General features: G+C 39.1%; 1 protein-coding gene across 1 annotated transcript in view; it reads right to left on the bottom strand.

The window, feature by feature from the left end:
• Positions 1 to 12,824, bottom strand: part of ACSL1 (acyl-CoA synthetase long chain family member 1) — a 29,032-nt gene that overhangs the window by 1,742 nt on the left and 14,466 nt on the right. The window contains exons 9-19 of the mRNA XM_061371788.1: positions 12,691 to 12,764; positions 11,593 to 11,670; positions 9,164 to 9,298; positions 7,405 to 7,539; positions 6,580 to 6,675; positions 5,509 to 5,581; positions 4,751 to 4,839; positions 1,396 to 1,512; positions 898 to 1,041; positions 219 to 320; positions 71 to 142 (exon numbers count right to left, since the gene is read on the bottom strand). Of these exons, the coding sequence (XP_061227772.1) occupies positions 71 to 142; positions 219 to 320; positions 898 to 1,041; positions 1,396 to 1,512; positions 4,751 to 4,839; positions 5,509 to 5,581; positions 6,580 to 6,675; positions 7,405 to 7,539; positions 9,164 to 9,298; positions 11,593 to 11,670; positions 12,691 to 12,764 (1,115 nt within the window). The remainder of the gene's footprint in view (positions 1 to 70; positions 143 to 218; positions 321 to 897; positions 1,042 to 1,395; positions 1,513 to 4,750; positions 4,840 to 5,508; positions 5,582 to 6,579; positions 6,676 to 7,404; positions 7,540 to 9,163; positions 9,299 to 11,592; positions 11,671 to 12,690; positions 12,765 to 12,824) is intronic.

Genomic DNA, 12,824 nt, shown 5'->3' with positions numbered 1-12,824 from the left:
GAGCCAGATTATATTGGTGTTGATAAGTTTAAAGAATTGAGTCACAGAATCATGCTCACAAGCATCTTACCTGTTCGAATGACTTCAAACCAGATTCTTTCCCAATCCTCACCATGTCTTCCAAAACATAGTTTTTAAGCTCCTGTGGATACAGGAATACATTGTATAGCTTGAAAAAGTTGGTGCAGAACTGTTAACTGTATTTAGACATGACTCACCTTGTTTTTGCATAGCTCTTCATATGAGCCTTCAAATCCCTTTTTCTTGGCCCAGTTGCGCAAAGTCTCAGGATCAGGTACTACAATGGCTACTAAGAAGGCCTAAAAAAAGAATTTTTGTCAAGCTTTTCTTCTTTTAAAGTCAACACTTTAGTTCCTAGTCCTTTCATACTACTCAGCATTAGGTTTTGGGCAGCATTTCTCATCCTGCTATGAAGTCAGCAGCTTACCACTACCTGAACACAGGAGTGCAGTTCAGAATTTGTATTTAAGAGAATTACTCTCCTTAAGAGCCACAGTTCAGTTTACACTTGTAAAAACGTGGACATCTTGGATTTAGATAGGTTTTTTTTGGTGGGGGGGAGGAGCTCCCCCCACCCTCATGTTTTTGTGTTGTGGGGTTTTGTTTTTTCCTCCTTCCCCTGCACACTGTTAGTGACTTACAAACAGTCTTTAATACCCAAATTAATCCAGCTTCCCTACTGTCTGAAACTAAATCCAGATACATGCTATATAACTGCTGGAGCCAAAAGTACAAAAATGTGTCAAAAGAACTAAAATGTGTAATGTCAAAAATTTATGGTTTCAGTCCTGAAGTTTGGGGTGGAGGAATGAGGAAAAGATGACTCTTCTGCAGTCTTTTCTTGCATTTATTTTTAATTACCTAAATAATACTTACCTGCAAGCTCTCTCCATGGACAAACACCTGAGCAAGTGCTTCACATCTCAGATACACATTTTCTATTTTCTCTGGTGCTATGTACTCTCCCTGGGCTAGTTTAAAGATGTGTTTTTTCCGGTCAATGATCTTCAATGTACCATTCTGTTGACAGAAATAACTTCCACTCAAAAGAGGCACTTCAAGTGAAAACACCAGTCTACATAGCTTAATCATGCCACACTAGTACAGTTAAAGAATGCTAGAGCCAGAGCACTGTCAGACTGATGTTAGGACTAAACAGGCTCTGCATCAGCTAACCTAAACGAGGGAAAGCCCCAGGATTGGCACTGCTAACACTTTAACCCCCAGGCACACAAATTTATCTAGAACAGTAGTTGTCCTCCTCCTAACATTATTTGTCTTTCACCTAATTCATTGTGTTTAATACCAGATATTTTCAGTCAAATTACTGCTCATAACTGCAGAAGTACATTTTAGCTATACAAGTTAACTTACTGGTAGCCATTTCCCAATATCTCCTGTATGAAGCCAGCCATCTTTGTCCAGAGCTTCTGCTGTTTTTTCTGGATCTTTCAAATAGCCACGAAATACATTTGGCCCTTTTATACACACCTGAAAATAGCCATTTATTAGCATACATACTATGAAGGAAGATTAGCAAACACTACTTGCAATGGATGTTTTCTCTAGTGGTTCTAAATAACCCCTGCTAAAAACACGAAGTTTATGCATTAGTACAGAAATTTCTGCTCATGGTTTTTGGAGACCTAACATTTTCTATTGGCATAAAGTATAATAAGCAATTGGAAGCATCTGTTTTCTTCCAGCCAAGCAGCAGTATTCATAGCTGCTATCTGAATAATCTGAAGTTACCAAATGAAATTTTTATTTATCTGAAGAAATTCTGCTGAATCCAGAAATATTACCCCTCAGCCTGGCAGCATGTGTGTTTCAGCTCTGGTAAGCAGCAGTGGTGTTGTGCTAAAACCAGTGACAAAAGACTGCATATCAAACAAATTACATGCTTGCTGTCCCAAAGTAAAGCAGTTAATACTTTAGGGCTTACAGCACTCAAGACCTGTCTATAATGGGAACCTGAAATTTCTGTGGCTTGAAGGTTGCCTGGGTTTCCATACCAAACAGAAATCCAAGAACAATTCCTCTGGAGGCATGGGCATCATTAGGATCAGAAAGTATGCTTACAAGGTATGAAAAGAGACCAGCAAGATTAAAGGTTTGTAAGAGGTTGTCAAGGAATCAAGTTAGACCTTACAAGCTAAATTAAAACAATTAGTAGAGCATTTGTAAGTAAGAGAACATAGAAGTAAAGCAACTAATCAGAACAGAGTAGAGCCTGAAGTATCCAGAGATGATGCCAGATTTAAGTATTTTCTGACTGTAACAGCCAAGGTTGTGTAAGCTTTTTTCAGTGGAGAGTAGGACACAGGACAGAACCCTTGTTATTTAAGGATCTGTAGGACTATAAGAATACCTCATTAGAAATGCCGACAGAGATATACACAAGATTAAGTTTTGCTTCAGTCTTGTTTTAAGATGCCCACTGCACACAACTGTTGGTGAATCAAGAGTCTAAAATCCCTGAAAGCTTTACAGAGCAGTCCTCAGAATCAACAAAGGATTCAAGCCATCATACCAGCTTGGTATGTGTTGATGCTGGAAGACAGTGAGAAGGGTCTGGTCTGAGCCATAGTATCAGGGCTCTAAAACAAATCTAGAAGAATGGGACAGAAAACCCAGTTTTAAGTTAACTAGATAATAAATATCAATAGGGATGGATAAAATATAGGCCAACTATTAGTCTAGGGGATTAGTAAAATTATAAAGCAGGCAAGGAGGTGGCTAAAGAATCTTCAGACACTATTATAAATTCTCAGACCAGAAGAAGAAATTACACAGTTCATAGAAGAAATAGACCAATTCTTAATAAAACTCATCCCAACTACTTTCAGTGCTTACCTCAACATAAAACATAGGCATACTTGTGAGCTACAATACAGCAAACAGAGGTGTTGTCAGTAAGAGGGCAGTCTGAGTGTTAGTGAGGGTTCTGATGACCTTGTCAAAACAGCACCAAACTTGTGACCAAATCAAGGTCATGTTTTATGAACCAAGTTATTTCTACTGTAAAACAGAGCTTAACTGGAATGATATGAGTAGAGATCTTGGTGTCCCAGTCAAGCCAAAGGCTGACTGATCAAGTGTTTCCATTTCCATGGCTCCTACAATCACAGGATGGCAGTAGATAACAGCTTTTCCCAGTTGAGACAGCAAACCATTTGTATGTCTGCTGCTAACTGGCACTAAGATCTCACCTGCATGTCAGTATATACAATTTATTCACAAATTTATCCTTCTTGAACATGGTAACTGGTAAAAGTGAAAAGCAAGGCTGACAGAATGGAGAACATTGAAAGCTTACTCTCAGAAAGGAGGACTAGCAGCGCTTAATCCAGCTGAAGGACAGTGAGGAGGAAGATGTACTTTGGCCAAAGATAATGGGAGCCAATTCTATAGCTATGAGCTTCAGTTCTGTGAAACAAGTTACACTTAATTTGTTAAATACAGAATAGTTCACACTGACGAAGTTCGGACTGAAAGACTAAGATGGTACCTGATGTATTAAGGTACTACCATATTTATTCAAGTCCAAAGTAACTCCTAACATAGCAAACTTGCAAAGTAAGTGCAAACCAAAATATTTTTAGAAGGTTTGGGGTCTTTTTTAAGAACACATAACTGTTTCTCATTGTAAGAATTTATACTCAGTTCCTCTAGCAGACCAAGCTTTAGAAGCATATTTAAAGTGAAGCAGAAGATGACTAAACATTGGATCATAGAATAGCAAACATGGGGTCATATGCAATACAGGAAAGAATTGTGACATTGCTCTCTACTTGCCAGCATTTTCCCACCACCAAGCCCAACTAAATCCTTAAGTATTTCTGGGAACTAAAGCCTAATGACTTGCCTCTAGTCCCATACAAACCACAACCAGAACAAATTAAGATTATAAATTGTTTGCTGTCACAAATTAGTGACTTGCTTAAGCTACTTTTTATTTATTCCTTTCTCACTCCTCAGCTGCCCCCAAGACCTCTCAAAAGCATATAAAAGACACCACAGTTAATTTGCTTTCAGGGCTTGGGGAAAATAAATTGCTTCATGGACATCTGTTCAAAGTATACACACAAAGTTCAAGCTGTATAGATTTTACTTGGGGAAAAAAAAATACTGAAAGAGACAGCATATAGCATTACACACAGAAGCCGACTCCTCAAAGTGCAATTTGAAGACATACATGTTCAGTTTGTGCAAGCTGCAGGAAAAAAGTTAAGAATGTGCAAGCAGTTGTCACAAATTAGCATCCTTCATGACATTTTAGCTCTGTTCTTCCTAATGGTGTTCCAGCCACTTTAGATTTCCTCATCTTACGCATCACAAGCTAGGTAACAAGCTACATACATCAGCATGTTCTCTAGCACTTGGCTGGGGAGAAGAGGAGGAGGATCCCTAGCATTTTACTGGAGGATAAATGCAGTATGAGATACGTAGCTTCACAGCTATCCCACAGCTGGAAGATGGCATGTTAGCCATACAGTCATAAATACATCGTAATCCATTATCCCACAGTAAGCAGCTTTTTCTTGCAATACACGATTCCGGCTTTGCTTCTGTTAGCTGACGTTGCGTGCAAGCATTTTTGATTTTAGGTAGCAGGCCTTGTTTAGCACTTGTACTAAGCTCAGACAGCGAGCTGTTTATTTCATGAAAAAAAAACATTTTCCAAGGTTTCGTAAGAGGCTCATATTGACCTTCTGAAATTGCTTACCTCACCCTCTCCTTTGGCAGCCAAGTAGTTCATTTCCTGTACATCAACAAGCTTGATGATGCTGCATGGCATGGGTGCTCCAACATGACCTATTAGACAAAGTAACATTTCAACTGCTTTTCAAGTCAGGTTCTTAAAACAAGAAGCTGGTTACATGCTAAAGTAAAAAAGATGGAAAACTGATCTCTAATAATATACTACACCAATACCAGTACAGTAATAGCTTAGTTTTGCTGAAACTGAAAAATTAGATTCTCAGATATCCCTAGAATGTTGTAAGTTGCACCATGTACTCAGGATTTCTTTTTCTTATAATCAGGATCCTCACTATGAACACAAGTAGCGTAACACCCGCTATAGTTTCAGTTATCAGTCTTATTTCAGTTAGGGTGCTAGAAATATAGCAGCTGACAAACGCAGACTGTTTGTTCCAACACCAAAAATGCCATTTAAATTTCCAGCAATGTGTTTATATACAGCAGATTCCTGTTCTGTAAAAATGACAAGAGTTGATACTATGACCTCCCATCTCCTAAATCCACTTCAACTTAAAAGGACAAAGCCTACTAAAAGTTTGGATTACTGAACCTTCCTAGCTACTTAGGGGTAGAAACTTGAAAGGATCCCATCAAAACTATTTTACTTCACTTGAAGAAAACCAGAATCTTATGAGAGCTTTAAGCTGAAGACTAATGCCATCAGGGACCTTTAATAGCATCCTGAAATTTAACAGACAGGCAGACTGTTGAACACCATACCTGCTGTCCAGTCACCAGGCAGTGACAGTGAGCATGCAGCTGTGCATTCAGTCTGTCCATAACCTTCATAGAACTAGGATTGAAACCAAAACATTAAGATTTACTTTTCAACATGCAGTTTATTAAAGTCAAATTAATATTTTGCTTCTTCCTGAATTTAAATTTGAGTCCAGCAAAACCCCCAGCATTTTCTAGAAAGAAATAGCTATTAGAGTTTTATCACAATACACAATCTTTAAGTGCTAATATTCCACATGCAGTTCCAATAGTTACTCCAAGTTTCACAAGCTATATGACACCTGTAGAAATGAAAACAGAAAATAGAGGGAGCAAGAGGAAAAAACAAAGACTAACAGTACTAACAGTGACTTCATTCACATCATTTAACAACCGGTTTGTCCAAGACAGCCAGGAACAGGATCCCTATGCCCATCACAGCTCTGCAATTAAACAGAAGACAGGCTTCCCTTTTCTGTGCAGAATGCATTGCTACACCTGCACACTACTGATTAACTTCAAGCCACAGAAGCTTCACATTTTAGAGTTCTTTCTATTCTTTAAATTTGTTTCAACACATTTGTTCCATCCTGTGCCACTGTTAAGCAGATTTTACCTCAAAAAGCATATACTTTGGAGAGGTTCTGAAGACAAATGCAATGTGTACAGTCTGATTCTCCCCAGTCTCATCTTCAAAGCAAGAATACTACAGTATCATCACATTGATTTGATTCTCTACAGTAGTTACAAATACTTCTGCAAGGCAAGCCCCAGGAATTTAATCCAAGAAAATTAATTATTGCTTATAGCAACCCTTCCCCTCCCCCCCCCCCCAGTCTTCCCCTTAACACAGTTTAGTTGGTTACTTCAGCTAAACTGTAATAAAGACTTTGGAATGAATGCATAAATCTCAGGGGACAGAGAAACTGGAAAGGAGTACACACTTGCATAGTCTCTAACAAGAATGCCAGAAAGAGTTATCCATATGATCAGAACACTTGAAATGTTCTATCATCATAGATGGAATTGGGAATTAAAATACTTATGGTTTAAGATTATGGTCAGGACACTCACCTGACAGCCAAGAGCTGTTCTCAGGAAGGTCAATACACTTGCAGATACAGGTGCTGCTCCTGTAATCATCAGCTTTACTCTTCCTCCCAAACTTGCCTACAACAGATACAAGATACTGTGGACACCAAAAGCATTTTAGAGATTTCCAGAGTCTTTTTCCTTCCCACTCTTACCCACTACTCACCTACAGTGCTACCCACAGGTGTTAAGAGATTAAAGTTTAGTCCCCTATTGCAAGCTGTCTTTCTTGCAGTGTTTTTGACTGCATAAATGGCATCTCAAACATACAGTATCTACAAAGACTATGCTTATGGTATCACTGCAGTGCAGGCTGTCAAAAGCCTGAAGAGCTTAAGCTGTGGCCTTATATCAACAACTTTATTTTTAACTGCCTTGTATCAGCTTCTATACATCCTGAATGCTATAAAAAGCAGCCACAGGGCATGTTGTACAACCAGAGTTAAGGCCATAGCAAGTGAGTGCCAGATATAATAGCAGGTGTAACTTACTAGTGACCAACAGTGAGGAGGCAGTAGGGGTTACAGGTGGCCCTGTCACATTTAGCATTCCTCCTTCAGAAGGACAGCGATTGCTTTCAAAGTGGTAAGAGAGGGAAGCACTAGACTGTTTTAGAGTATCTCACCTAACACAGTTAGCTGATACTATTAGAACTAAGGGGGTTGAAAAAGCAAAGTTGGAAATAGAACAAACCAGCTTTGCTTGTTATTTGGAGTAGCCAGTTAGTGATGAAAGTCACACCAGATTGTAACTATTCATATGAAACTCAACATCTATGAACTTAAATTCAGAGGCTTTCAAGCATACCTGTATTTTGCGGAAGACGACTTTGTCCCAGAAACTGTTATTTCTAACTATACCACTTTTGAGCTCTGCTTCTTTCCTCTTGGAAGCAAAATCCAGCATCCACCTCTTTATTGTAGTATCTGCCTGTCCAAAAATCTATAAAGAAAGAAGACCTGTGGTTAGAAGCCTCACAAACTAGCATTCCCTTTTTCTTACAGAAGCATGCTTAGAGACGCTTAACAATGAAAACCAATTAAACAACCTTTATTGGGAGGTAATCTTAATCCCAGTAAGAAATACTTGTGGATCTTTTATCTTTGCCTCTACCTCAGTTCAGAGATGGTCACCAGTTAGTACTTAACCAATTCTTGTGTCCCATCAAACTGTGATGTTGTTTCAGTATATAGTTTCTTCATTTAAATGAAAGAAACAGATGTTTGCCTTTTCTATTCCACGATGATTAAAATTCAAATTGATTATAATCCTCAGCATATTCTAAAAAGCACATCACCATAATGCTTAAAGTAACAAGGGTTTCTGAGGAAATACAGGTCCCTTCAGAGATACCAGGGAGGTCTGTCTTGCACATACAAACTCACTTTCTGTATCACTTTTCAAAGGCTCCTTCTAGTTCTTCTCAGGAAGTCAAAAAGCAGATTCAACAGGCCACAGATTAGTGTATTTACTCAGAAAGAGAAAGACCCAGCAGATCTTCAGCATTATGGCACCCCCATCATGCCAATTTCCCACTTGTTGACTTCACCTGCTATGTTACTGCAAGGCTGGGTGAACTTGAAACAGTGCCATAGAAGTGTGAAAGCCTCAGGGCACCAGAGTTAACAAGCAAGAGGACATCATGAAAGAGTGTCCCAAGCTTTGGCTCTGCTTCTAAAATTCCAGTACAAGAATGTGTGAGCAGAATGAGTGGCTATATTTTAAGCACCACAGGCTGGTCTCAGGATTTCCTCCCCTCCAAATGGATCAGAGTTGCACTGTCTGTTCCTGTGGCCAAACATAACCTTGTATTACTTGCTGTTCCTCCAGTCTCAGGATTAGAACACTTTCCTGGCTAAGGCAGCATAGGCAAGCTCTGCAATTTCTTTAGCAGTCACTGGGCTTCTTCTTATATCCTTCAACTGTTCTGACTGTATCCTAAGAATAGTCACCCATATACAAAAGGATGACTTTAAAGTCTGAAGTCCAGGAAAAAAACTTGCTTCTGAATTCCCACCTCAGGTGACCCTGAACAGCCAAACAGCAACCACCAGAGAGAGCAGAGCTGTTGACACACCCTGTCCCCAGCACTGCTGACTGGCTGGTTTATAGCTCTCCCTGCTAGAACACAGTGGTTGCTGTGTAGGAAACTTGTATGCGTCTGTGCAAAGAGGCAAATACCTGACCTTGGTGTGCAAATTCCACTCCATGAGTCAGATGCTAAAAGCATGACATGCAGAATCTAAGCATGGACTAAGTTCATATGTACTAGACTAGACTTAAATAACTTGCTCTGAGCAAAACAGTACATCATTAATCAAGCTATAGGGAACCAAGTCCCCTAGTCAGACTCTTTAATGCTAGTATTTACTGCGTGGAAATATTTTAATACAACAGGTATTACAGTACTCCCTGTACTTTCAGCCCTCTTTTAGAAGTAGATACACAAATTGGTGAGCATACTGGTTTAACATTCCAGAGCACAGTTACTCCTACCCTGGCAGCACAGACTTCATTAAGTCTCTTAAAGCCCTGCACAGGTCTAGACTCATGCCTATAGACTTACCTTATCAAACATTCTGTTCAACAGCCTTGGTACTACAGGAAATACAGTTGGCTGCAGTGTTTTCAGGTCATCCATAAGTAGCCTGATATCCCCTTGAAAGAACCCTATCCGAGCTCCATGGCACAGAATCACACACTATTAGAAAAAAGTTAACATTGAAAACACAAGATGTATGCAGCTGGAACACATTATACAACACCTATGCAGAGCAGACTGCACGGGATCCACCTTAAGTCCTCTCAGCTTCTGGGCTAGTTCTGCAGCATTCTGACATTATAGGATGGGACTAGAAAGACCACGACATGCCTGGTGTACACAGGCTAAAGACTTTGACAGAATATACAGCACAAAAGCCCCTATCTAAAGGGGCTGTTGGCCAAATAAGGCAATGCCAGTGACTCAGACGTAGCAAAAGACCAAAAAGCAGAACCCTTCTTTAAATGTTTAACAAGCTTATTTAAAAATACTAGACCTCTCTTTGTTCCCCGCTACGTACTAGGAAACTGCATTTCTGCATCTGAAGTCAACACATGCTATTTACTGATCCAGCAGGGATTTTTGCCTTATGCTACTTGAATTCCACTCCTTTGCACTCTGGTTTTTCTTCCCATTTCATAGAACTGATGCGAGCAGAGGATCTGTTGTTAGGAGATCAAGATGCTATTTAGAAGAGTCTAGCAGACCACTGCTTATTTCTGCACCCTTCAAACCTACACCAAGAAAGGCAGACTTAATCCTGTTGTGTTCTATAGCCTGTTACAAGTCTAGAAGCTCCACCCCCTCACCTATACACCCCCCATCTCTATTTTGTTTGGGTTTCATTTATTCTGTTAAACAAAACCTCTATTCCTCTTGTGTGTATCTATACCTGTTTTTATTTCTTATGCGTCTTTCATTCCCTGCCATCCATTCTCATCTTTTCTGCACAAGACAAGAGTATCAATTTTGGCCTTCACCCACACTGCCACCATCTGCTAAAAAACAACAACTGCATCAGTCCAAATGGACTGAGGAGCAAGTGCATTTGTCCTGTCAAAGCTTCCTGGCTTTCTAAGGGAGCCAAAAATCTGCTAACATCAGGTTTATGACTGGGGTAGAACTCTAACGATTGCTTCTCACAGAGCCTGTGTTCGTACCTACCCCAAAGAGTAACCAATCTTTTCTCCTTTTTACCAGAAGTGTTCTTGCTTGCAATTACCTACTTTGTAAAGACCTCGAACAGCAGAGGAATACTGAGATCTAAACACTTTCTTCTCATTTTATCCTTTATAACACAGGTTCACATCCTATTTCTACTGCATGATCAAGAGCAGAGCTGTTACCTGAGGCTTGTACTTTCTGGTGCAAGGCAGGCATCAGTAAAACAGACACTGAAGCATAACTGGTATCCAGGTTACCAGTAGAAAGAAGCCAAAAGCCTAAAGGCACCTGACTCCTCAGTTACACTCTATTCCCAATCTTAACTTAAACACTTTTACATGTGCACATGTACACACTCGGTAGGAAGCTCAGGTTTCCTAACTGAAATCACAGGACAATTTCTGGGTCCATGTACCTTTTCACGCTTGCACAGAGGCTGTTTATTTCACTACATAAACTGGGGCACAACTACCTTCAACATACATACTTTCAGTCTCACCTAAGGGAGAGGTGTTAATTGAAATTCAGTAGGTCCAGTAACTAAATACCTGTGCCTCTACTGTATATCAGAAGGAAATTGCATCCTTTCACTAATGCATGCCACCTAACTATGGGCTCAGAGATCCTTAAGACTGCCCGTATTAAGACAACCTGAGCTCCCTCATCCTCAGAAATTAAACCCCAGGTTTTGCTATATGGTAAAACATATAGCAAGAGAATCCAAGAGAATTTCAAAGTCTGTCATTAAATAGCATCAAAAGTAATTTTCATTCCTAGAAGAGAACTCCACTAAATCATCTAAATCCACTAAATCATCTAAATCATCACTAAATTCATCTCCTAGAAGAGAACTCCACTAAAACAAAATCCCTTCCTCTTTATTATTTCTTGAAGCAATGGTAAGTTTAACCAACATAAAATTAGTTCTGTGTAAGCAACCAGGATGCCACATTATAAATAAATTTGTAGTGTCTGTAGACTAAAATGCATGGATATTTAATAGTGCACTAACTATATTAGAGGGAATTTTTTGAGATTGTCTCATGATCTAGTAAAGCCAGTTTATTAACCCTAGCTCTAAGGTTGATGTTTATGTTTCAGCATGAAAGCTAATTGTCTGGTACTTACTGGATATTGTTTACAATATTGCTTTCCTGAACCTTACCTCAAGCTTTCATACACATGAGCAGGAGTCAAAAAGGAATAGCGTGTAACACTGATTCAAGATACATGCACTCTGTAAGTAAAGTAAGCTTTTCAATAGTTCAGAATGATAAACAAATGCTTACCTCAACAATTCTCTCAAACATATGAGCCAAGGGCAGGAATGATATCAGAACATCATCAGGACAAACTGAAAACGTTTTCTGAAAGTGTTAGTAAAATTAGATTTCATTCTCATTGATTCTCTATTTTGCTCAAGTTAAACACAACAATGAAACCTAGTGTCTAAAGGACAACCCCTGCTTCAAGTTTTGTTTGCAATAAAGCTGCATTGTTTTTCTTTCATCAAAATACTACAGCAGTAACTTGTAGCATGACTAAACACTGCAGAAACTGTAATCTTTTAGAGTTGAATACAGTAACCAAATTATTACAATTTACCATTCATATTATAACTAGAAACAAATTCTGATAGAAACTACAGGAAGTTATACACATTGTGGGGGTAGATGGGGACAGAAAGATTAAAGTAGTAAAAAATACACACTGCCATCTTAAGTCACACACTGCCATCTTAAGTCACCTTGCTAATCCAATTTACCATAGGGTTGATATCAAAAGTGCCTTACATGATCTTATTGTGAGACCACTTGCTTAAAGACAATTCTGTGTGTTGTATTTTAAATAAGTGCAGTTGTACTTTTAATTACATCTGTATGCATTAGAACCATCTTAGCTACCTTGCAAATGAACTTTAGTAGTCTACCGTAAACTAGAAGTTAACACTATCAAGTAAAAATACAGTTATGTTGCTTGCTCATTTGTGCAAGGGCTTTAAGCATTTTGGGTGTTGGAAGTAAAATACATTATAGCTTCTCCCATTCTTAGTGGAAAAGTTTAGCCCCTACACAAACCCTCTGATACAGAGCTTTCACTATTTACAGACAGTATAAGCCCATGGGAGAACGTAGTGTAGATCCACATCAGGATCTTTGTAACATTTTGCTTGGATCAGAGCAAACTGTAAATTTGTCAAGTTTTTGATGCTGACAGAAGAAACCAGTAAACATTAAACTTCTGACCTAGCATGGGCAGAGTGCTGTCAAGGTACATTTTCACTTGAATTTTACTAAAAAGACCAAAGTTAACAGGGTTTCAATGTTGGTTTTACTCATGAGATTCTTCCCTCCTGCAAATCCACAATGTTAAGCTTTGCAGTTTACCTCTGTAGTTCTCAGAAAAGCTGAAGCATTGCTGACTATGTTTTGATGAGTGATCATAGCTCCTTTGGGGTTTCCTAAGGAAGAAGCATATCAGGACACAACAGTCAAATTTTTAGATCCTTTAGGTTACCAAG

Source organism: Neopsephotus bourkii, unplaced genomic scaffold (genome assembly GCF_033783945.1).
Source record: "Neopsephotus bourkii isolate Nb327-2 ecotype Australia unplaced genomic scaffold, CSIRO-AGI_Nbou_v1 NB_168, whole genome shotgun sequence".
NCBI classification, from domain to species: domain Eukaryota; kingdom Metazoa; phylum Chordata; class Aves; order Psittaciformes; family Psittacidae; genus Neopsephotus; species Neopsephotus bourkii.
The sequence above is the reverse complement of the archived record's forward strand: the minus strand, read 5'-3'. Positions and strand labels throughout refer to the sequence as shown.